Consider the following 24,169-nt stretch of genomic DNA (forward strand, 5'->3'; position numbering starts at 1 on the left):
TTCATGGCCTGGAGAGATCCGTGTGATTTGGCCAAAAGATCAGAAGAAAGGGCATTCCAGGTTGAGGGAACAGCTTGAACCTGGTAAGGCATTTGGGAAGGACGTGGCCATGTACAGGGACCAGTGAGCAGATTAGTTTGCTCAGAGCAAAGGAGAGGGGAAGGGTGCTGTACAAAATTAGATGAGAGAATAGGGTAGTCCCATTGTGGAGGCCTTGAATGCCATGCCCAGGGCTCTTGGGACTTGGTTCTATAGGCAGAGCTGTGCTTCCTTCAAGAAGCAGAACAAGCAGCAGCCAAAGTTTGCACAGGCCCTATGGCCACAGCATGCCACGGACCAAACCCATGATTCTTTCCCCAGAATCCTGCTGTGGTCCCCACCCCTGGGATGGCACCCCTGTCCACCCGGTCAGGCCAGGAACATGGTGTCTGTCATCGGCGACTCCTCTCTCCCATGTTCTCTGCCCCTAGTCAGTCCCTGCCCCGTCTCCCCTCCTTCCCCCTCTCTCTGTCCCCAGAGTCACCTCCAAGGTCAGGCTGCCCTCTCACGGCCTCCTCATCTTAATGCTCATCTCCACATGCACTTCTGCCCCTTCCTGCTCTGTCGCCCACCCTGTAGTTTTTAAATCTCTGTCCACATCACTGAGCCTCTTCAAGATTTCCACTGGTTTCCCCGGTGCCCATAGGATCTGTCCCAAGTCTGGAGGCCACGTGAGACCTGGTTTATTCCTTCCTGTCCAGCCCTCCCCATCCACTCTCTGCTCCCCCTGCTCTGGCTTCCTCGCAGGCCCTCGGATCTGCCCCCAGGCCTGTGCGCCGGCTGTTCTCTGCCTGCCATGCCTGCCCTCCGTGCCGCTCCTGTCACCGTGACCTGGCTCGCTCCCAGTCCCCTGCACCTCAGCTGTGCCAGCCCCCCATTACTGCTTGTCCGTAGGCACTTAGCAACACGTTCTTAATTAACGCCTGTCTTCTCCACTGGAAGGCAGGTGCCACGTTCACTGCTCAATCCCCCAAGCCTCGCACAGAGCCTGGCACAGGGGAGGCGCTCGGGGAGACTGGCTGGCATTACTGATTAGATGGGGCTGGAGACGAGTTGAGGGGCGGCCAGGCCTGAGGTGGTGATCGGAGCCATGGCCTCACGTCCTGTCCTACAAAAGGTGGTGTCACACCTCAGAGGCTGTTGGCTCCGGTGGCTGAAAGGCTTCCTCACACTTTTAATTTCAACAAGTATCCCTGTATAGATCAAACATTTGAAAGGTGGTTTTTGTTTTAGCTTCTCAGGAGAGGAAACAGCTTTTTTGAAAGAGCCGTTCCTTCTGGGCTGCTTGTGCACTGGCCTTCCCTGGTTGCCATCAGACAGTTCCAGTGTCAAACCCGAGTCACCCCTGTGATAGGTCCTGCTGCGGAGCCATTGCTGGAGTTTATCAGAGGGCTCACTTTGTTTCCAGAAATCCTGCTCTATCCAGGGGCTTCACGTTGCTTGTTATCAAAAAGCAAATTACCAGGGGTTGGGGAGAAGACTCAGTGTGACACTTAGAATGAAACAACTATTTTGATGAATGAAGACTTACCCTGTGGCCCGTCCTGCAACTCTGCCTCGATCCAGATGAAGTCAGGCCTGGGAGCTGGGGTGGGGTGGGGGAGGATGTCCTTAGGGCGGGGCAGCCTTGAGCCCCTGTGCAGCCTCCAGGCTCATCATTTTCTACAACGCACCCCTACCGACCCCCCCCCCCCACCCCCAGTTCACCCTTTTCTGAGTGAAATCTGTCCACTCCCAGGCCCCCTGTCTGGTTACCTTATACCTCAGTGTCCCCCTGGGACCTTTTTGTATTAAAAGCTCAGGCTCTGGTTTTTGCCATTTACTGCCTAGATGAACTTGTATAAATGACTTAATCTCTGTGAGTCTCAGTTTTTCCATCTGTAAAATGGAATAGTAAAATTGACTTCATGGTCTGGCTTTGAAACTTATGCAAAATAAACTAGATGTAAGCACATTGCACAGTACCTAAAGTGTAGGAAACATGCAATACCTTGTGGTTCTCTTCCTTCCCTGACCTTTTGTTCACTTTGTAACCCCTATAGTGCTATCCACTTTGCAGATACTCCGTCAGTGTTATTCAAAATGTTGGTGAAAAATCATGGGAATAATGCTTGACCAGGCTGAAAGCACAGTGGTTAAGAGCTTAGGTTTTAGAGTCACACACACCTGGGTTTGAATCCCAGTTTTGTCACTTATTTGCTGTGTGACCTTAGGCAAGTGAATTATCCTCTCTGGATCTCAATTTTACTTGTGTGTAAATGGGGGGCAATAATAGCGCTTCCTGGTGAATGCCATTGTTAAAAGATTGAGGGATGTAATGTAAGAAAAGTATTTAGCCTAGTGCCTGGCATACAGTAAGCAAGCTGAGCTGCTGTTGTTATTGTTATCCTCATTATTATTATTCTCAGCCTGGGAACAGGACTGATCTTGTCTAGAAGTACCCTCCTCACAGAGTGAGGAGGAGCCATGGGGCTGGTGGTTGGTTATCTCAATGTGCTCCCACCGTGTTCTCTTCCTGTCTGGTGAGATTGGGGGCCACACAGTTTGGGTCTCAGCCTCCCTGGATGTGTCCCTGGTGTCAGGTGGCCAGTGCTGCCTTTTTGGCATCTGACCAGACAGTTGTGTCTGCTCCTGACATGCAGACCTTCAGAGGATGCTTCTGTTGGGGACGTGGAAAGCCTGTGGGATGCTCCCCGGGTACTGCCGCTGCTCTCCCTCCTGCCCTGGACAGCGAGCTGCCCCCGTGGGGCCTCCACACCCTCCCTCCCCGCCCTGCTCCCCCTGGGTGCGCCTCTCCCCTACCTGATCCCACCTGGATTTAACCCCGAACGCCTTTCTTTCTTCTCTTTTTTTTTCCCTTTTCTTTCCTTCTTCCTTCCCTCCCCTAGCCTCCACTTTCATTCCCTTCCCTCTTTCTGTAACCTGGGCTGTATTCTCTCTGTCTGCCCCCAGCCTGCCTCCCCCGAGCTGGTTCCCGTCTCCTGCCTCCCCGGACTGTCGTGTCCACCGCATCCCTGAGGACCCGCGCAGTGCCCCGAAGCCCCCTGCTCCTTCTTGACTATGTCTCTGAGACTCAGCCTCTCACACCCCCTCAAAACACTTGCAAAGAAAACTGCTCAGTCATGCAGTCTCCAGGGACAGGGCTTACTTAGTAACGTTTTTCTATAAAGCTACACTTGTGACCTCTGCTTCCGGCAGGCTCATAGAATGGGAGAACTGGGAGGATCTTAAGGACCATCGAGGGCCACTGTATTTTACAGACAGGACACTGAGCCCCCCTAGTGGGAAGGACTGACCCAAACTCTCAGAGGGGGTTCAGGGCACAGCTGAGATTAGAACCCAGGACTCCTTACTTAGGAAGACCCTGTAAAAACATGAAATTGCCAAAGTGGGCTGCACATGTCTTTCTCTATCTTTTTTTGTTGTTGTTAAATTTATTTATTTTATTTATTTATTTTTGGCTGCGTTGGGTCTTCGTTGCTGCACGCGGGCTTTTTCTAGCTGTGGCGAGCGGGGCCTACTCTTCATTGCAGTGTGCGGGCTTCTCTTTGCGGTGGCTTCTCTTGTTGCGGAGCACAGGCTCTAGGCGCGCGGGCTCAGTAGTTGTGGCTTGTAGGCTCTGGAGCACAGGCTCAGTAGTTGTGGCACACGGGCTTAGTTGCTCTGCGGCATGTGGGATCTTGCTGGACCAGGGCTCGAACCTGTCTCCCTGCATTGGCAGGCGGATTCTTAACCACTGTGCTACCAGGGAAGTCCCTCTCCATCTTTTTTGAACGTATTTCATTCTGTCTGTAACCTGCGTTCCTATACAGCTGCAGCTGAATCTTCCTCAGCCATTAGAGACAAGCTCTGCCTCCCTTTGGAGGAGCAGGGGAGTGGAGGTGGAGACAGACCTTCAGTAACAGGGACATACAGAACCCATTACTTAAGGTCAGTCATGAGTGGGTTCCTCACCTGTTCTGTCTTCTTGCTTGTCCCAGGCTAACCTTCCTTTTTGGTTCTCAGCTGGCTGCCTTGGCTCCCCACCTCACCCCGGCCCTGCTGATGGGGCCTCTCGACTTGTCTTTGGTTCACCTGCCTGACCTCTCCTTTTCAGTAATTATATTTTGTATTTCAGTGTCATTGTCCATTGGTTAGAGCTGTGTTGTCCAAGATGGCGGCCTCATCTAGCTACTGGACACTTGAAATGTGACTGGTCCAAACTGAGGTGTTCTGTAAGTGTGAAAAACAGACCAGATTTCAAAGACATAGTACAAAAAGAATGTAAGCTGTCTCATCGATAATTTTGTATATTTTGTATTGATTACAGGTTGAAAATATAATATTTGGATATATTGAGTTAAATAAAATAAATTATTAAAAAGAATTTCACCTGTTTTTTTCTTTTTTTAATGTGGATACTAGAAAATTTAAAATATATGGCTTGCATTACATTTCTATTGCCCAGCACTGGGTTATAGGCCTTTCTCAACCAGGGATCCATGAGAGGATTAAGCCTGATGGTCCATTGTGTGTACAAACGTCCCAGTCTTAGGAGAATTAAGACAGTCACTCTCAAATCACTTTCTGTGTTCTATGGTTCAGATAAGGAACCTTGTTGAGAAAGGATGCACCACCTGTTGTTTCTAACTTTAATTCAGATTCCTTTAGTGTTTCTCTTGTTATATAATGATGGCTGTTGGTTTGCGATAGATATTACTAAGCTTCTAAGAAGTTCTTTTTTTCTTTTTAAAATCCCAAACGAATGTTGCATTTTGCTAATTACTTTTTTCAGTATCTGAGAGGAACATAACACTTTCCTCTTCTTTGATTTATTGATGTACTGTTATTATGTTAATCGTTTTCATAATATTAGCTTATTCTTATATTTTTTTAGACAAACCTGCTGGACCATGTAGGATGATTCTTTTTCCCACTTGTTCTGTATTTGTTAGGTGTTAGGGTTTGGGGCTTCTTTCCATTGCTTTCTGTGCTCTGGGATAGATTATTTAGCATAAGAATTAGGTGTTACTTAAACACTAAATTATGAGGTCTGACAGGACTCACTGGTAGAATCACGTGGCCCTGGAAATTTTGAGTTAACTTTTCCAGTTTCCGATGTGGTGTTTAGCATACTCACCAGACACAGAAAAGTTTTGTTTGGACAAAAAATGGTAGGCAGTGCGAGGACTAGGTCAGAGCCTGCCTCTCCCCATTACTTCCAGAAATTTCATTTTATGTTCCCGGCAGTGTTACGGACGACTGCAGTTTGCGAAGATCTAGATTAAGAAGGGTTGAATTGTGCTGAAAAAACGTGATTACCAAATTTAAATTGCAGTGGAGACAGTGAGCAGCAAACCAGATACTGTAGAAAACCAAAGCAGAATTAAAAGACAGACTGAAATTTTCTCCTAGAACTCAGAGGAAAAACAAAAGGAGACGAATACGATGAATTGTTTCTAGGAGATGTCAAGTGTGTATGGAGTGTGAAAGGAGGGTGGGGCAGATGTGAGAAAATGTCTGTAATGACGAGGTAGTAAGGACAAAGCCACAGCTACAGTGTGAGTTCCATTGAGAGAGAGAGTGTGTGTGCGTATGGCGTGCGCACCTCTGTGTACCTCTGCGCCTGGGAGTGGGGAAGGGCCTCCGTCCTGGAGACGGACCTGCTCTGAGGCCAAGGGGCCAGGCCCCTGAGACCTACAGACCCAGGTTGGAATCTTGGCTCTCACGTTGACCACATATGTGGGTTTGAGCAAATTGCTTGACTTCTCTAACTAAGCTTTCATTTCTTCATCTGTAAAATGGGGCAATTATAGTATCTATCTGATAGGGTTGCTGTGAGAATTCAGTGAGCAAAGGATAAATGTACATAAAACGATTGACATTGTGCTTGACACTTAGTAAGTGCTCAGTAAAGTTAGCTGTTGTTGTTATTGTCATTATTATTGACCCGATTGTAAATTCTGGTTTCTCTGGGTGTTAGGCTAATGGGTGATTTAAATTCTCTTCTGTGGGCTTTTTGTATTGTCTAGGTTTTCTGTATGGAACATGTGCTAGGTCCCTGATCAAAAAAAAAAAAAAAAAAAATGTATTCTTTTTAAAAAGAGAACGTCTGAATGATGTTATTTGGAAAAAAAAAATATCCCAAGAATACAGAGAAAGGGAATTGAGCGCAGTCCGCAGGGTGAAAGTGGGAAATGAACGTGAGGCCCTGTGGGCCTCGTGACCAGCCCGGGAATCCGGGTGGGCTGCACTGCGGGCCGCTCTCCGTTCTGCTCACAGGGCCCTTTCTCTGTCACGTGGAGTGGAGGTAGTTCACAGGGTTGCACTTGGCCGCTGCCCTGCCTGGACAGCTGGTTCTAATTGTGCAGAGCTGCACAACACTAGGGCTGGAAAGGGAATGTTTGGGGAAGTTTGCATCATCTGCATGACCCTAAATCTGCGTGTTTGCTAAACAGACGGTAGTTTGAGGACTTGATGAAACAGTAGTGACTGTAAACCAGTCGCTGTACAGAAATGAACAGACTGGAAGCTGAGAAAGCGGAGCTCCTCCTACTAGGTCAGGGACCCCCACGCACCCCGACCCCGCAGAAGGCACCCATTTGTCCCCAGCGATTCTTTCGCCCTCTGTGGTTTGTCTAGCCAGGGCTTCTGAGCCCTTATGGAGGTCCTCGTGTTCATTTTCCCCCGGGGCCGGGCTCCTCCCTTTCTCCACACACAGCCCCTAGCAGGTGTTTCTTTCAGATTACTAAAATGAATTGCTCTCACCTGAGAAAATTATGTTGCCCGTATATGAGGTTATAGTACAGGTTAGACTATATGTAGCACAGCACAAGAGCACGGGGTGGGTTGGGTCTGATAAAACCTACCCAGCGCACAGCATGAGGCTTTTGGAGCTGCTTCTGCTCAGTCCCTCTGCAGCCTTCCCATCCCACTCAGAGTAAACTCTAGTCCTTACCTGCCCTCGAGGCCTCCACCCCCTTCCTTCCTACCCCGTCTCCTCCCACCCGCCCCAGGCTCAAGCAGCTCCAGCCTCATTGCCCACCTTGTGCTGTCAGAGCTTCCAGGGTCTTCACACTCGCACTTCCTTCGGCCTGGAACCCTCTCCCTGGATCCTCGCAGAGCCTGCTGCCAACCTCGTTCGTGGTCTCCACTCCAGTCGGTTTATCAGCCAGGCGTCCTGAGGCATCCGCTCCAATATTCCATTCCTTCATCCTGGTTAACATTTTTTATCATCATTTGACTTATCACAGATTTCTCATCTCTCTCCCCTCCTGTAGAACATAGAAAGCAAGAGCATGTTTGTTTGGTCCATTGCTGTATTTCATAAAACATACTTTAACTCTGGTATCGAATGTAGATGTGTTTTATAAATTGTCCATTACTGTTGTCTCTTCCTTTTCTCTTTCCCTTCCTTCTTCATCCTTTCTTCTCACCCTTTCCCCTCTTTCTCCTTCTTCTCCTTCTCCTCCTTCTCCTCCCAAGAAAGAGCTAAAGATGCCTCAGCCCACTGACAGTCACTCAGAAGGCTTGGATCTAGGAAATGTCTTTTTAGGTCTTCAACCTTCAGAAATAAAGCAGGAAAGTGCAGTTGCTTTTTGTTTGTTGTCTTGAGTTACAGTGATTTGTGTTCATGTCTGTCTCCCCCACTGGCCAGACACTGAGCTCCTCGAGGTCTCGTCTGACTGTCCTGGAGCCCCTCCAGCATGGGAGCTGGTGCTCAGCTGGCCCCCCCGCCCTCCTGTCTTCTTTCCCCTCTTCCCTGATCCCTCCCTTCTTCCTCTCGCTTCCTTTCTTTCTTCCATCCTTGCCTCCTTTTACCTTTCCTCCTTCCCTTTTCTTTTCCTTCCATTTTTCATCACAACCAATTTTGTCCCAGTGAGGGTCTAAGGCAGCCCCCCCAGTTAGCTGCTCCCACCTCTGCGATTCACTTGGGTAAAGTCCTGACGTCTCCTGTGGGACAGGCCTGTTTCCTGAAGGTTCAGATGGTCATGATTTCACATGCTTACTCCATCAGAAGGTACAGAAGTGTCTAGTGGCCATCTGAAAGCTATCTGTTATTTATGTTGACACATTTGCGTTATAGATGTTGACCCTGACAGGTTATAAGCAGGTTATGAGTTTATAAAAATTTTGTATATTTGAGTGTTTACTCAACTGTTAAAATTTAATTTTAGAAAGTTTACAATGTGTAATATTGTAACATGTCACCTATTAAAATTTGTTTCAAAGTAATCTTTTCATGATATTCAAATAGTACAGAAGAGCTTATGAAGAAACGCTTTGATCCTTTACTCCAGTCCCCTCCCCAGAGGATTTTCTTCTCCTGGTTATTTTTGGAGCTTTATTTGGTGCGCTGAGACCTCGATTTCATCAGCTTTATATAGTGTCTCTTGACTGCTCACTTCCCATGCTTTTCCTCCCCTTCTTCACTTGCCACCTTCTGTCAGCTGTACTTTTACACTGTCAAGTTAATTAAATTAACATTCTGACATTTTGCAGTTACACCAAGTCCATCAGTTTTCCTTAGGTTGACTCTAAAAGTTGCAAACCAGCAAACAGCATTCATTTTTATGGCTATGTAAATGTGTAAATGTCATTCATTGCCAAGCTAGGTAGTGTGCCAGGGTTGTATTTCATTCTCTAAGGACCCTGGGCCATTCAAGAGAGAATATGCCTCACATCAAGGGCCCACAGATTCCCTTTTCTTTTAATCCATCAACTGCCTAATGCTGGGGAAAAAATAAAATATTTAAATGTATACAGCTATTAAAATATATAATATTTAAACATTTAAAATATATACTATTTTAAATGTATATATACTATTTAAATACATATATAACATTTAAACATATACAAACAGGAATTTCTTGGTTTTTGTTATTCCTGGAGATTATAATTGCTTTTTTTCTATCATCATTTGCCCTCATCATGTCCTCAAACTTTTGCAAGTTTGCTGTTATGTTTTTATTCCTATCATATTTTTACTTGCATTAATTTTTTCCCGGAGACCCTCCATCAGGCCTCTTTGTCTTAGTCCCACGTGAACTAGTTGTTCTTTAGCTCTTTTGCATGGCTGTTATTGCTGCGCTTCCCTTCACAGTCCTTGATGCTTGGACTGTTTCCTTTCCTTTTTTTTTTTTTTTTTTTTTAGTCACACTTATTGAGGTTTAATTTTATCCAGTAAAATTCACGCTTTTAAAAAATAATTAATTAATTAATTTATTTATTTATTTTCGGCTGCATTGGGTCTTTGTTGCTGTGTGCGGGCTTTTCTCAGTTGTGTCCAGCGGAGGCTACTCTTCTTTGCGCGGCGCGGGCTTCTCACTGCGGGGGCTTCTCCTGTTGTGGAGCACGGGCTCTAGGTGTGCGTGCTTCAGCACTTGTGGCACGCGGACTCAGTAGTTGTGGCTCGCGGGCTCTAGAGCGCAGGCTCAGCAGTTGTGGCGCACGGGCTTAGTTGCTCCGTGGCATGTGGGATCTTCCCCGACCAGGGCTCGAACCTGTGTCCCCTGCATTGGCAGGCAGATTCTTAACCACTGCACCACCAGGGAAGTCCAAAATTCATGCTTTTTAGTGAACAGTTTGGTGAGTCTTGATAAGTGTATACAGTAGTCCTCCCCTCATCCGAGGGGGATACATTCCAAGACCCCAGAGGATGCCTGAAACCGCAGATACTGCCAAACCCTATGTACAGTTGAGCCATGAACAACATGGGGGTCAGGGGTACTGACCCTCCACACAGTTGAAAATCTGAGTATAACTTATAGGTGGCCCTCCTTATGCATGTTTCCTCCATATCTGAGGTTCTGCATCTGAGGGTTCAACCAACTGCCCATCATGTACTACTGTAGTATTTACTATTGAAAAAAATCTGCATAAAAGTGGACCTGTGCAGTTCAAACTTGTGTTGTTCAAAGGTCAACTGTACTGTTTTTTTCTGTACTACATACATACTTATGATAAAGGTTAATTTATAAATTAGGCACAGTAAGAGAATAAAAACAATAGCTAATAATAAAATAGAACAATTATAGCAATATGCTGTAATAAAAGTTAGGTGAATGTGGTCTCTGTCTCTCAAAATAGCTTATTGTACAAATTTAATGCCTTTTTCATCTTAGCTAAGCACTTATGCACTGTGGCTATAACTTTTGCCGTTTGAAGGGCGACAGCAAAACTAGCATGACTTTTTTAAAAGATATATTTATTTATTTGGTTGCTCTGGGTCTTAGTTGCGGCATGCAGGATCTCTCAGTTGCGGCACATGGGCTCTAGTTCCCTGACCAGGGATTGAACCCGGGTCCCCTGCATTGGGAGCATGGAGTCTCAACCACTGGACCACCAGGGAAGTCCCAAAACTAGCATGACTTTCTTTATTCTCCTTCACAGTTTCACGGGTAGAAGATTTGTTCTTACCGCAGATCTTAGCAACCTCAGCATATATTTTTTTCTTTCCTTATTAAGTCGAGAACTTTCGCCTTTTCATTTAAAGGAAGCACTTTACAGCTTCTTTTTGGCATACCCTAAGACTTTTTTTTTTTAAATTTATTTATTTTTGGCTGCGTTGGGTCTCTGTTGCTGCACGCGGGCTTTCTCTAGTTGCGGTGAGCGGGGGCTACTCTTTGTTGTGGTGCGCGGGCTTCTCATTGCGGTGGCTTCTCTTGTTGCAGAGCACGGGCTCTAGGCGCGCGGGCTTCAGTAGTTGTGGTGTGTGGGCTTCAGTAGTTGTGGCGCACGGGCTCTACAGTGCAGGCTCGGTAGTTGTGATGCACGGGCTTAGTTGCTCCGTAGCATGTGGGAGCTTCCTGGACCAGGTTCGAACCTGTGTCCCCTGCATTGGCAGGCAGATTCTCAACTACTGCACCACCAGGGAAGTCCCTTGGCATATCCTAATTGCTAGCATCACTCCTCTTGTGCTTTGGGGCCATTATTAAGTATAAAGGTTACTTGAACACAAGCACCGTGACACCACCGCAATCAATCTAATAACAGCCGGCTACTCGGTGACTGACAGGCAGGATATGCTGGACAAAGGGATGGTTCACGTTCTGAGCTGGACAGAGCTGTAGGGCATGAGAGATCTCATCACGCTTTAGAACGGTGCATGATTTAAAAATGTATGAATTGTTTATTTCTGGGATTTTCCATTTAATATGTTCGGACCTCAGTTGACTGCAGGTAACTAAAACTGCAGAAAGCGAAACAGTGGATAAGGCAGGCAGGACTACTGTTCTCTCATGGAACCACCACGATCCAGGGCGAGAACTTGCCTAGCATCTCAGAGCTTCCCTGTGTCCCTGGCAGCCAGTGATCTGGTTTCTGTCCCTATAGTTTTTACCTATCTCCAAATGTCATAAAAATGGAATCCTATAATATTTTTGTGTCTGGTTCCTTTTACTTAGCATAAAGCTTTTGACATTTATCTTTGCTGATGCCTGTATCAGTAGTTCATTCCTTTTTATTGCCGAGTAGTGTTTGATTATATGGACGGATCACAATTTGTCCCTTCATCAATTGATGGAAATCTGGGTTGTTTCCAGTTTGGGGAAATTGAGAATTTCCATATTGAGAACTGCCATAAACATGCATACAGTTTTTTTGTGTGTACAAATGAAATGTTTGCTTTAGTGAGATTGCTGGGTCACTTGGTTAAGTGTATGCTTAACATTAAAAGAAACTGCGAAACTGCTCTCCCAAATGGCTCTACCATTTTGCATTCCCAGCAGTGAGGTATGAGAGCTCTGAAATGCCTTACTCCTTAGTCAGACCCCACTGCCATCCCACAAACTGGCGCTGTCTCCCCCCGACTGCCTCAGTGGGTCACCCACTCCCTGGGGTGCTTTTAAAACTCCTTTGACTAGTGTGTGACTGTCCCACCAGTTCTTCTGAAGATTGTTCCAGAGGGTAGGATGGGAGGGATGGGGAGAAACTTGGAGGTAGAAGGAAGGAAAAAAGGTTGCCATTGAGCAAGATGGTAATGTGGTGTCATTGGCTGGTGCCGCCTGGTGGTGGTCCCTGAGGTCAGATTTAGTGACCTTTCCTTGACGTGGTGCATCTTCCATGTGGGCATGTTTTAGGAATGTGATTTGGAGAAGATTCCAGTTAGAATTAAACACATGCGTGGAAGGGCCACATGCGGCTGCCTGTGGCTCAGTGGCTTAGATCCTGTGGGGGTCTTCAGGGAGGACTTGTCCCACTCCCCAGGTCTCCTCTTCCGGGGCCTTACCTCATTGACCCCAGGCACAGTCAGGGTCAGGCCTTTCTCAGGCCACCTCAGGGCACCTGACTTCCAAAACCCTAAGCACAAAGCTGGTGGCCAGAGAAGCCTCGAGGGTGAGCCGAAACCAGTGTTGACTCTCGCTGTCACCTAGGAATGCTTGCAGATGGGGGTATTAAGACAGGGTTGTTTTTATATTGGTTAGGGATTTTTTTCCATGGACAGTGTCTTTGTAATAAACACTCTCTTTTGTCAGATTGAATGTCTAAATGAATCTCATGTCGTCAGGTGTTTTTACTTAAGGCAGCTGGTCAGACACCCTTTTGGTTCTGGGCGTGCTGATTTTGAGGTGCCTGTGGGAGGCCAAGGGAGGTGTGGCCAGGAGGTGGCTGAATATCCTGGTCTAGAGTCAGGAGAGAAACTTGGGCCGGACATGGGCTTGTGGTGGAAGCCGTGGCGGTGTGTGTGATCTTCCAGGAAGGGATGCAGATGTAGAGAGTATGACTTACAGTTGGGTCCTGAGATGCATTTGAAGGGCACGGCACTTCAGGCCTAACTGCTCAGCCAGCACGTTTGTCTTTGGCCATTCCCACAGCACCCCCCTGACTTCCTGGTAGACCCCGATCTGCGTCTATTCCAGCTGGTAGGCATCCAACCCTCACTAAAGCCCTTATAAAAGTTCCAGGTGTGGGGCAAAAAATAATGTCATTAATAATACAGAGGCTGGATATGAGTTAGAAGGAAGCCTTGTAACTGAGGGGTAGAGAACTTTCCTTTCCTGCATTCTCTGCCAGGGGTCGCCAAGGCACAAGCTGGCAAAGCCGGGCAGTTAGTTAATGGCTTTTCCTTCACCCTTTTATCTACTTCCCCCAGGTAATCTCATTAGATTGCTCCTGTTACCTCCCTTGGAGAGGAACCGGCCTCACTGTTAGGTAACATTTAGGTCATTTGACTCCTCAAATTATAATGCTAAGTCTGCTAGAAAAGAAGAGACTAGGCTCCTGAAGAAAATATTAAGGCGACCTGTCCTTCTGCCCCCTTTTGTTTATATGAGAGATGGGAGGGGCCAACTTCAGGAAGGAATCTGAGGTCATCCCAGGAGCTTCTCTGATTGCAGTGGGCTTGGCCCAGCACGTCCTCTGGTTCCAGGAATGGAGGATGTCACTTGGTCAGTGAAATCTGAGCATCTTCAGCCAGATTTTAATTTTAAGTTAGCCCTGGGGTATGACTCCTGCTCAATATAACATTATACCCTCTCTCAGATAATTTGCATTAAGAAAGGGCTTCTGGTCCCGGTCCCGGGGAGCTGGCAGAGTGGCAGTGGCGGGGTTGAGAATAATTTGGCACAGAAGTCCTGGGAGATGTGGCCGGGGTTATGGAGAAAAGTATCCTGCTTCTCACCTCACCTCTGGGGGTCCCAGGATACACCTCCACCTATAGACCCAGCCCTCTTCTCCAGAGGAGGAGGAGAATCTCTCCCACCCTGGGAGGACATAGATGGCCAAGGCTTCAGTCCTTCCCCATCTCTGTGTCCACATTCCAGTTAGATGCCCTGCTGTATTTGCATCCCCATTGGAATCACTGTTGAAATTGACTCTGTGCTTCCCAGGAACTAGCCAGCTGTGGATGGAGTAAGAAGGAGAAACATAGTCTCGCTCCCAACGTCGTGGCCTTTACCCGGAGGTTTAACCAGGTAAGAACGCCGTTGCATGTGCCTGTGCAGATAGCGCTCTGTTGTCCCCCATAGGCTGGGAGCCCCTCCAGGCTTCAGTCTCAGGCACCTGGCCCCAGGTCCAAACCCCTCTTCCTAAACCCTCACCTTCATCTGTGCTTTTTCACACAGCGGGTGGAATTGAACACATCTTTTCTGTGTTTAAATCATTTCGATGGCTTCCAATTCCACTTAAGCTAAGGTTCGGGCGCCTTAATGTGCCCTACGAGGTCCTGCGTGGTGGGTCTGGCTTCTGTCCACCCCTCCAGCCTCATCTCTTGTCTGTCCCCCACTCTATGGGCTTCGGCCATCCTGGCCTCCCACCTCTTTCCTGCTGCATCATATCTTGGTCTCATCAGGCCCCCATTTGTGCTGTCCTCCCTGTTCAGCTCCCAACCAGATCTCAGCGGGAATGTCACTCTCTCTAGGAGCCTCCCATGAATCTCAGCCTGTATAAGGTCTCCCCGTCATACGTCCCCTCAGTGCACCTGTACTTCTCCATGTGGTCCTTTCCCCATCTGTCCTCATTCTGTGTAACTCTTTAGTCTCCATCTTCCTTGGCCATCTGTGGGCTCCACGAGGGCAGGAACCATGTCTATCTTGTTCATCACTGTGCCCCCCACCACCTTGCCCAATGTCAGGCATATAATAGACCTTCAGTAAATATATGTAGAATGAATGAATGAGGTACTCAGGAAACACTTCTTGAATTGAATTTCTTTGAATTTCTGATGGCCTGGTCACTGGCCACACGCATGCTACTACAAACCGACTTGGTCCAGTCAGAACCTTTGCTCCAGGTAGGAAGCTCTGCATCCCCACCTAAAGGAATGATATCAGGGACTTGGACCAACTAAGTGGGGTGGGCTTCTGACTGCTCAGACAGACCTGCCAGAACATGATCTTCAGTAGAAAGTACCCTGCAAGACCCCTTTGAATAAACCAAAGCTCCAAATGGGGCTGTTGACAGCTTTTCCTCTTTCTTCTTGCTCTTCTGGTTTCAGATGAGGACAGTGGCCTAGAGGTTGCATAGTGTACGTGACTGGGGCTCTGGGTGTTGGGCCTGGGATCCCTTTGGGCCTTCCCTCCAGCTGGGCCATCCCGCTGGGAAATGCCGGGTCCTGCGCATTGCCATTACTCACCTCTCTCCAGGCTTCTCCAGCCCCGGGTGGTTACCATTCCAAGCATAGTGGGAGCCTCAGAGAGGCGTCAGCTTGTGTTCTGATGATCAAGGCCAGAGTTCACATTATTGTTGTTTTCTGAGATACAACAGGAACTAAGGAAGGCCTAGCCACATCTGTGGTAGGGACTATACACCCTTTGTTTTGAAAAGAGAAATACTGAAGCCTTTTTTTTTTTTTCTTCTTTATTTTCAAAATCTTTTCCTTTTCAACTGAGCTTAGTCTTTTAAAAAAACCAGATGTGTACACAGTATCAGGGGATTCATAGTTTCCTTAGCAAAACTATTTGACTGGGAGCCAGCTCAGTCCCACCTCTGATCAGCTACAGAGCTCCCGGAGGAGGGCCACTGGCGGCTCTGATGTAATCTGCTTTGCATGCGGAGGCCAGGTCAGCTTGGCAAAGGGCAGTGCAGCTTGTTCTGCGAACAATTGTATTGTGTCCAGCTCAGACCAAATGGGTGAAATGAGCCAGAAGTAAAGCTGCATTTTCCCAAACAGAATGCTCTGAGAAATGGTCTCCCTGCTGGCCTGTGAGCCACTTAGAGAGCAGTTCCTGGACACAGCCCTGGTAGCTCTGGTTTGAAAACTGGCCAGCGGTCAGTCCATCAGCCGCTGGGGCTGCTTTCCCTGAGATGAACTGATTAGCGTCTCTTCCTGGCAGACTTTCATGTGTGACAACAAAGCTGCTCATCAGACTCCAGATAAAGGCAAGCAGGTCACTTACCTTTCTGAGCCTGTTTCTTTATCTGTGAATGAGAATAATAATAGTACTCACTTTGCACAGTTGTTACGAAAATTAAATGAAATGATATAGGTAGAGCTCTTAGCGCTGTGTCTGTATGTAGTAGGCATCCAAACATTTTTTCGGGAAGAAAGGGAAGATTAGCTGATTGGAAGGAGGTTGCGAGGGAATCTGAGGCTCCCTGTGGCCAAACCAAAAATCCAGCAGCCAGTGTTCTGGTCAGCCTCTGAGGACTTGCCTGCTTCTCCATGGGGCCTGAGTCCCTTGGGATTTGTTTATAGAGTGGCTGAGATGGAAGAGCTTGGCCCAGTTCCCTAAGGGTCTGTTATGTTCCAGGCTTGTGTCTTGGCCCCAGGGAGTTCACCATAAAGCCAGAAGTTCTCAGTCTTTTTCCGATCACGGGCTCTTTTGAGAATCTGACAATATCACATATGAACCTGCCCTCAGATAAATACATAGATATATACATTTGCATTTAATTTGAGTGGGTTTGCTGCCTGCCCTGCCCACTGCCCCCCAAAATCTGTACATGAACACTTTAGAGGTCTGCGGACTGCAGGCTGAGGAGCTGTGGTCGCATGGAATCACACCGACCTGAGTTTGCACCTTAGCTCTGCAACTTGTTGCCTGTATGATCTTGGGTTGTCTTTCAGCCTCTGACCTTCCTCATTTATAAAATAGGAAGAATCATTTCAAGTGATTTTTGAAGATTAAATGAGAATCATGGATGTAAAGGGTTTAGCTCAGCACTTGACATATAGTAAACAAGTAATATTAGCCTTAAAAAGGGTGGTAGTATAGTGGGAGCTACAAGCTGAAAGGAAGGTTAGCCTTGGGCCTAAGTGCTGGCGGTAGGGTTGGGATTGTGTCCTGAAGATGAAGCATTAGGAAGAGATGGAGAGGGAATTCGGATAACTTGGTTCCATTCCAGGCTCTGCTGCTAACCTGTTCTGAGGCCTCAGGCAAGTCCAAGTCTGGGTCTCAGGACCCTTATGTATTAGCAGAGATTGGACCGGGCACAGGTTCCCAATGCTTTGCCCTGGAGGACTGCTTTAACTTTTCTCATGGACTCATATATATATATATATACATACACGTACGTAGTTCTTAATGACTGAAGCCCCAGCTCAAACTCACCTTACTGGCTTATTGTAACAACGTCCAGGGAGAGACTAGACTTCACTTATTGCTCGGGGCCTTGGATGGTGCTGCTCTCTCCACCTGGAGGTCCCTGGAGACGTTCAGGGAGGTGTTTTCTCTGTGCTGGCTCCCCTCAGGCGGCCTCCTCCTCTGTGGTTCCAAGATGGCTGCCAACAGCTCATTGTGAGGGCAACCCCTGCAGAAAAGACCTTCCTCTTTTTCAGTAGCTCCATTTGATGTCCTGGAATAGAGACTCTGGGGTTGACGGCCCTGGCTTGGGTCCCATCCTGCGCTTCGTGATCTCATCACCCTGACCAGGAAACAGGAGGCTCTGGCTGGCCAGGTCTCAGAAACAGGCCTTCCCGTGGAGGTAGGGTAGGGGGCCAAGGCCGCAGGGACTGAGATTGGAGGACTGGCAGTTCCTCAGGGAAAGTTGGTGCTCGGGCAGGAAAAGGCTGAGTGATGGCCAGAACCCCCCACAAACCCTCTTCCCTCTTGCACTCTTCCATCCAGCTCTGAGCTTTCTCCCCTGATCAATCTGCTGATACCCCATCCATGCATCATTAGCCTAGTCACTGAACATTCCTGATCCCTCTTGGCTTTAATCGAGACTACTTAAAGAACAGTTATTGAGCACTTCGGCTCAACTTACTGAGTTAGATACTGTGCTAAGCATTTAACCTGCATCATCTAATTCTGTTTTCAAAAACCCACTGAGGCTGATATTTTAAACCCATTTTATGGATGAGGAAGCTGAGGTTCTGGAAAGTGAAGTAACTTGCTCAAAGCCACATATAGCTGGTGAGTTTCTTTACTGAGGGGCCTCCCCATTTTTCTGAACATGACTCCAGTAGAAACCCCTGTTCTTCCAGACCTCATTTATCACAGGACTGGGAGGCAGTGTTAGCATTTTCCCTTCCAAATGCTACCTCCAAACAATTATTCTTTCCTCATTGTATAAACCCTCTTTCATTTGAGGCTCATTACTTCTGGTTATATTCATTTATTTATTTAATAGACCTTGACTGAACATGGTACCGGGCTCTGTGCTAGGTTCAGGGGGTCAGCAGTAAACTGGATGTAGCCCTTGCCATCATTAGCTCATAGTCTGGTGGGGGAGACAGACGTGATGGAGGGGATTACAGTCCAGGGGAATCAGTGCTAGGGTGGGAAAACCAGAGGAGAGGTGTGGGCAGTAGAAAGGGAGGCCAGGAGACTGGATTGGAGTCTGTCCCATTAATCTAGGTGAACAACAGAGATGCAAAGTGGCCGGGCTTGAGAGAATATTAAGAGACTGAATGATAGCACTGGGTGATTGATTGGATTTGGAGGGAGATGACAGGGAGGCAAAGGAGGCCCCGCTTTGGTCCTTGGCAGCACCACTCTTTGAGATGGTGAGTACAGAGGAGGAGGAGCAGTTGTGAGAGAGGAGATGACAGAGAGGAGAGAGGTTTGGACGTGTGAGCTCAACCATGCAGCAGGTAACTGGATATTTGTGTCTGGGAGTCAGGGGAAAGATCCAGCTTGAAGATGCAGATATTGGAGTCACCTGCATTTGAAGCCACAGGAGTAGATGAGATTACCCAGGGAGCAACAGAGGCCCACGGGAGAGCCTCAGGGCTTATGGGAAGGGCAGAGGAGAAGGGGCGGAGAAAGAGCAGCCTGGGCACGAGAAGAACACCCAGAAAGGCTGGTGTCTTGGAAATCAGTGGCTCAAGGGTAACAGGATGCTACAGAATGGGTCATTTAAAAGGACTAAAAAAAGAGTCTTTTATGTTTAGCAGCACAGCGGTGGTAGGCTCAGCAGGAGCTGTTTTGTGGGGATGTGAAATGGAAGCTGGGCTGTAGCAGCTTGAGCGGTAGATGTGAGGAAATGGAGAGAGCAGGTGTAGGCGATGCTTGAACAGTGGCTCTAAGGAGAAAGATGAGAAGAAGGGGGTGGCTGGAGGAGTTGAAGACGTTCAGGGAGGTGTTAATATTCCTTTCTTCTTTTCAGCAGAAAGAGCCTTGGGGGTGTACATATTTTGAATGGAAAGAGCCAGTAGACCGGGAAAAATTAAAGATGAGGAGAGAGAGGGAATACATAATGAAGTGAAGTCCCAGCGAAGGTGGGAGAGGCTGAGGCCTGGGACCACTTCATCGTAAAAGGCGAGTCTGCAGAAAGGAAAGATACAGACACAGGTCTGCTTGTAGGTGTGGTGCAAGGAGGTTCACACCTCCTCTTTCCTCAGTGCAATAGGAGGTGAAGGCGGGGAAGCAGGAGGAAAGCTTGAGGGGTTTGGGGGGAGCTTGAAAAAGCCACTCCAGGGGAAAGAGAAGGTTGACTATGGAAATATAGAAAGACTTGTGGGCAGAGCCGATGGAAATAGAGACTGTGGCTTTTAAAGTAGCCCCAGGGCATGAGGGTAGATGGTTCTCTCTAGTTGCGCTTTGCAGCCTGAAGAGAGGGGCACAGGAGGGCAAGTGGTTGGATCCATCCATTATGAGCAAAGCAGATTTTTTGAAGGACCATGGGGCAAGGGACCTAAAAGTACTGGCTAAGAAGGGGCTGAAGTGACAAATGATAGGGGATCCGTCTGCTCAAGAGGGAAAGGGCCACCAAGGACTCCAAGGCATGGTGAGAGGGAAGGATGGGCACAGCAGTGGGGCTGGGGTCAAGGAGCAGGTGAGGATTAGAAGGTTAAAGGTTGTGGCCCGAGACTGGAACTTCAGGTTTCTGATGCAGGGCATTCCTGGGTAATATGGAGAAGGGGGTGACTGGAGTGATAGGTGGGTAACAGTTGCTGAAGTGACCACGGTCATTCACAGTGATGTTGATGTTACCCAAGGAATAAGGCAGGGTTTGCTATGGAGAGGAAGGCAGTGGTCCAGATTCTGATCTGCTTGCTATCTCTAAAGTTTTACCTTTCCAGAATGTTAAAAAAAAAAGGGACTCATATATATGTAGCCTTTTCTGACTGTCTTTTCACTTAGCCATATGCATTTAAGATTCATCCTTGTCTTTTATATGGCTTGATGGCTTTTTTATGAATACTGCTCATTGTATGGATTTACTAGTCTATCCATTCACCTTCTGAAGGACTTACAGTTTTTGATGATTATGAATAAAACTGCTATAAACATATGCATGCTGGTTTTTTTTGGTGTGGACATAAGACTTCAAATAAACTGGGTAAATATCTAGGAGTACAGCTGCTGGATCGTTTCTGTACCATTTTGCATTCCCACCAGCAAGGAGTGAAAGTTTGTGTTGCTTCAGGAAGAAATAAAACTGTCTTTATTCACAGATGACATGATGCTCTATACAGAAAATCTCAAATAAATCTATTTTTAAAACTCCTGGAACTAATAAGGGAGTATAGCAAGGTTGCAGGGCACAAGATCAATATATGAAAGCTTTCCTATATACCAGCAATGAAGAATTGGAATTGGAAATTAAAAAAAAAAAACACCATTTACAGTAGCACACACATACTCAAGAAATACTTAGGTATAAATCTAACAAAGTATGTACAGGTTCTATATGTGGAAAACTATAAAACACTGATGAAAGAAATCAAAGTAGATTGAAATAGAGAGGTATTCCATCTTCATGTATGAGAAGACTCATTATTAAGATGTCAGTTCTTCCCAGCTTGATCTATAGATTCAATTCAATCCTAATTGAAATCCCAGCAAGCTATTTTATAAATATCAGCAAACTGATTCTAAAGTTTATATGGAAAGGCTAAAGATGTAGAATAACCAGCACAATACTGAAAAAGAACGAAGTTGGAGGACTCACTCTACCTGGTTTCAAGACTGATTGTAAAGCTATAATAATCAAGACAGCTTGGTATTGGCAAAAGAATAGATGTCTAGGATTATGAAGCAGAATAGAGAGCCCAGAAATAGACCCAGACAAATATAGTCAACTGACCTTTGACAAATGCACGAGGGCATTCAGTGGAGAAAGAGTAATTTCTTCAACAAATGGTGCTGGAACAACTGGAACTGTTTTAGTGTATGTGAAAAAATGAGCCTAGACACAAGAGTTTAGGCCTTTCATAAAAATTAACTCAAAATTGATCATAGACCTAAATGTAAAAGACAAACTATAAAACTTTTAAAAGAAAACATAGAAGAAAACCTACATGACCTTTGGTGATGAGTTATTAGATATAACACCAAAGCACAATCCATGAAAGAAAAAATTGGTAAGTTGGACTTCATTAAAATTAAAATCTTCTATTCTGCAAAAGACATTTTTAAGAGAATTAAAAGACAAAGCACAGACTGGAAAAATATTTGCAAAACACATATCTAATAAAAGACTTGAATCCAAAGTATATTCTTAATACTTAACAATAAGAAAACAACCCAATTAGGGACTTCCCTGGCGGTCCAGTGGTTATGACTTTGCCTTCCAATGCAGGGGGTACAGATTTGATCCCTGGTCTGGGAGCTAAGACCCCACATGCCTCGTGGCCAAAAAAAACCAAAACATAAAACAGAAGTAATATTGTAACAAATTCAATAAAGACCTTAAAAATGGTCCACATCAAAAAAATAAAAAAATCTTAAAAAAAAAAAAAAGAAAACAACCCAATTATAAAACAGACCAGGGACTTCCCTGGTGGTGCAGTGGTTAAGAATCCACCTGCCAATGCAGGGGACATGGGTTTGATCCCTGGTCCAGGAAGATCCCACATGCTGCAGAGCAACTAAGCCCATGCGCCACAACTACTGAGCCTGCGCTCTGGAGTCCGTGAGCCACAACTACTGAGCCCGAACGCTGCAACTACTGAGCCGACACGTTGCAACTACTGAAGCCCACGCGCCTAGAGCCCGTGCTCGGCAACAAGAGAAGCCACCCCAATGAGAAGCCCGTGCACTGCAATGAAGAGTAGCCCCACTCGCTGCAACTAGAGAAAGCCCGCGCACAGCAACAAAGACCCAACGCAGCCAAGAAAAAAAAAAAAAAACAGGCCAAGTATCTGAATAAGTACTTTACCAAAAAGATGTAACCAAGGGCAAATAAACGTGAAAAGATGCTCAGCATTATTTGCCGTCGGGGAAATGCAAACACTTCGTACCTATTAGAATGACTAAAAACAAACAAAACCCCAAAACAAACAAACAAAAAACCTCACCAAACCTGACAATACCAATTGTTGGCAAGTAATTGGAGCAACACAAACTCTCATTTGTTGCTGGTGGGAATGAAAAATGGTACAATCCAGCAATTGAACTCCTCAAAATTTATCCAGTTTATTTGAAATCTTACATCTACACACATACACATATTCACACACACACACAGATACACAAATAGCACACAAATATTTATAGCAGCTTTATGTATAATAGTCAAATACTGAAAGTAACTAGGATGTCCTTCAATAGGTGAAAGGATAGGCAAACTGGTAAATTCATACAATGGAATAGTATTCATCCGAAAAAAAAAAAAAAGAATAAACCATCAAGCCATATAAAGACATGGATGAATCTTAAGTACATATTGCTAAGTGAAAGAAGCCAGTCTGAAAAGGCAACATAAGTGTGATTACCTCCCCCACTTTTTTTTTGACGTTCCGGAAAATGCTGAAAAAAATTCTGGAAAGGTAAAATGATAGAGATGGTAAACAGATGAGTGTCTGCCAGAGGTGTGAGAAGGGGAGAGCTTTGAGTAGGTGAAGAACAGGGGATTTTTCAGGGTGGTGAAACTATTCCGTATGATACTATAATGTTGGATACATGCCACTGTGCATTTGTGAAAACCCATAGAACTTTACAGCACTAAGAGTAAACCTCTTAGTGCTAAATATGCAAATTTTAATCATTGTGGAGATTAAGGGGTCCTAGGATGGAATGTAGAACATAACAAGCAAACCTAACTGGATTATAAATGTATGAAACAACCTCCCTGAGAAGGGTGAGGGGAAAAGGTGCTGGCCTAAGTAACTTTGGAAATGAGGGAGCCTGAAAGACTAAAGACAAAAGGAACTGTATATAAGCACTGTACTCTGATCAAGTTGTTTCCCAAGGGCGGATGGGTAACAATTCTGGAGCCATTATGCATGAACACTGGAATTGAACAATTAAGGAAATGGGTGGCAGATGGTGGGAACCAGGTGTCTCCCACCTGTTGGAGCGGGAAGTTGTAGACAAGCAAGAGGAGGCTAGAATGATCCATGTGGTAATGGATTGGAGGTGGAGACATTAATAGGAAGTCATATTTAGCTTAATATAGATACAGATGGTTACATATAGAAATATTTATAGGTATGTATATGTACTAGAGTTAGGGTACACACACACACACATTTCCTTGCTCTGCATCTGAGAGGACCTAGAAACAGTGATACCTAAGTAGCACAAGCACACGTAGCTCCCAGATCTTGGTTTCTAATACCATTATCTAATAAAAGGAACTAGGGGGCACTTCCCTGCTGGTTCAGTGGGTAAGACTCTGTGCTCCCAATGCAGGGGGCCCGGGTTCGACCCCTGGTTGGATGCCTGGTCGGGGAACTAGATTCCGCATGCATGCCACAACTAAGAAGTCCGCATGCTGCAACGAAGATCCCGCACGCTGCAACTAAGACCCAGCCAGCGCAGCCAAAATAAATAAGTAAATAAATAAATAAAATATTTTTTAAAAAAGGAACCAAGGCTCCTTGGAGAAATGGCTGGTTTCGGACTGGGACAAGAAATGTACAGGATGAGGCTGTAGCATCTTGTAGTTCCAGAAAGTAAGGAAGTCCTCGAACAAACCAACCAAACAATGCTGGGGGCATGTCGAAGCCAGCTCTCAGTGGCCAAAGCTGGAACAATTTGAGTAAGGAAATAAATAACATAGTATTGGATCAAAACCCCAAAGTATAAAATAAATATCCATGAGTCCATTCTGATGTAAACAAATGATGGAATAAATAAATGGGGGAGACTAGACAAACCTCCTATGCAGAAGAATTCCAAATAATCTATGTAGATATTTTGCCCTCAAGAAGGTGGAGGACAACTGCCTCCTTCCTTCCATAGCGACTTCCTTCCCAAGTTTGAGGTGATAGTATTATTTATGCAACCAGTTCCCTATTGATGGGCATATTATTTTGCTTTATAAACAGTGCTTCAGTGAACCCTTGTATGTATATCACTCTACTTTTCTGTATTTT

General features: G+C 46.1%; 1 protein-coding gene across 30 annotated transcripts in view; it reads left to right on the forward strand.

Moving 5' to 3' along the window:
- RALGPS1 (Ral GEF with PH domain and SH3 binding motif 1) overlaps nucleotides 1–24,169 on the forward strand; it is a 285,958-nt gene that overhangs the window by 80,967 nt on the left and 180,822 nt on the right. For 29 of the 30 annotated variants that reach the window (XM_082402645.1, XM_082402646.1, XM_082402647.1 and 26 more), the window contains one exon: nucleotides 13,851–13,934. The exons of the other annotated variant lie outside the window; for it this stretch is intronic. In XM_082402645.1, the coding sequence (XP_082258771.1) occupies nucleotides 13,851–13,934 (84 nt within the window). The remainder of the gene's footprint in view (nucleotides 1–13,850; nucleotides 13,935–24,169) is intronic. 30 annotated transcript variants of the gene reach the window in all.

This window comes from Balaenoptera borealis (genome assembly GCF_965194805.1).
Source record: "Balaenoptera borealis genome assembly, chromosome: 8".
Lineage (NCBI taxonomy): Eukaryota > Metazoa > Chordata > Mammalia > Artiodactyla > Balaenopteridae > Balaenoptera > Balaenoptera borealis.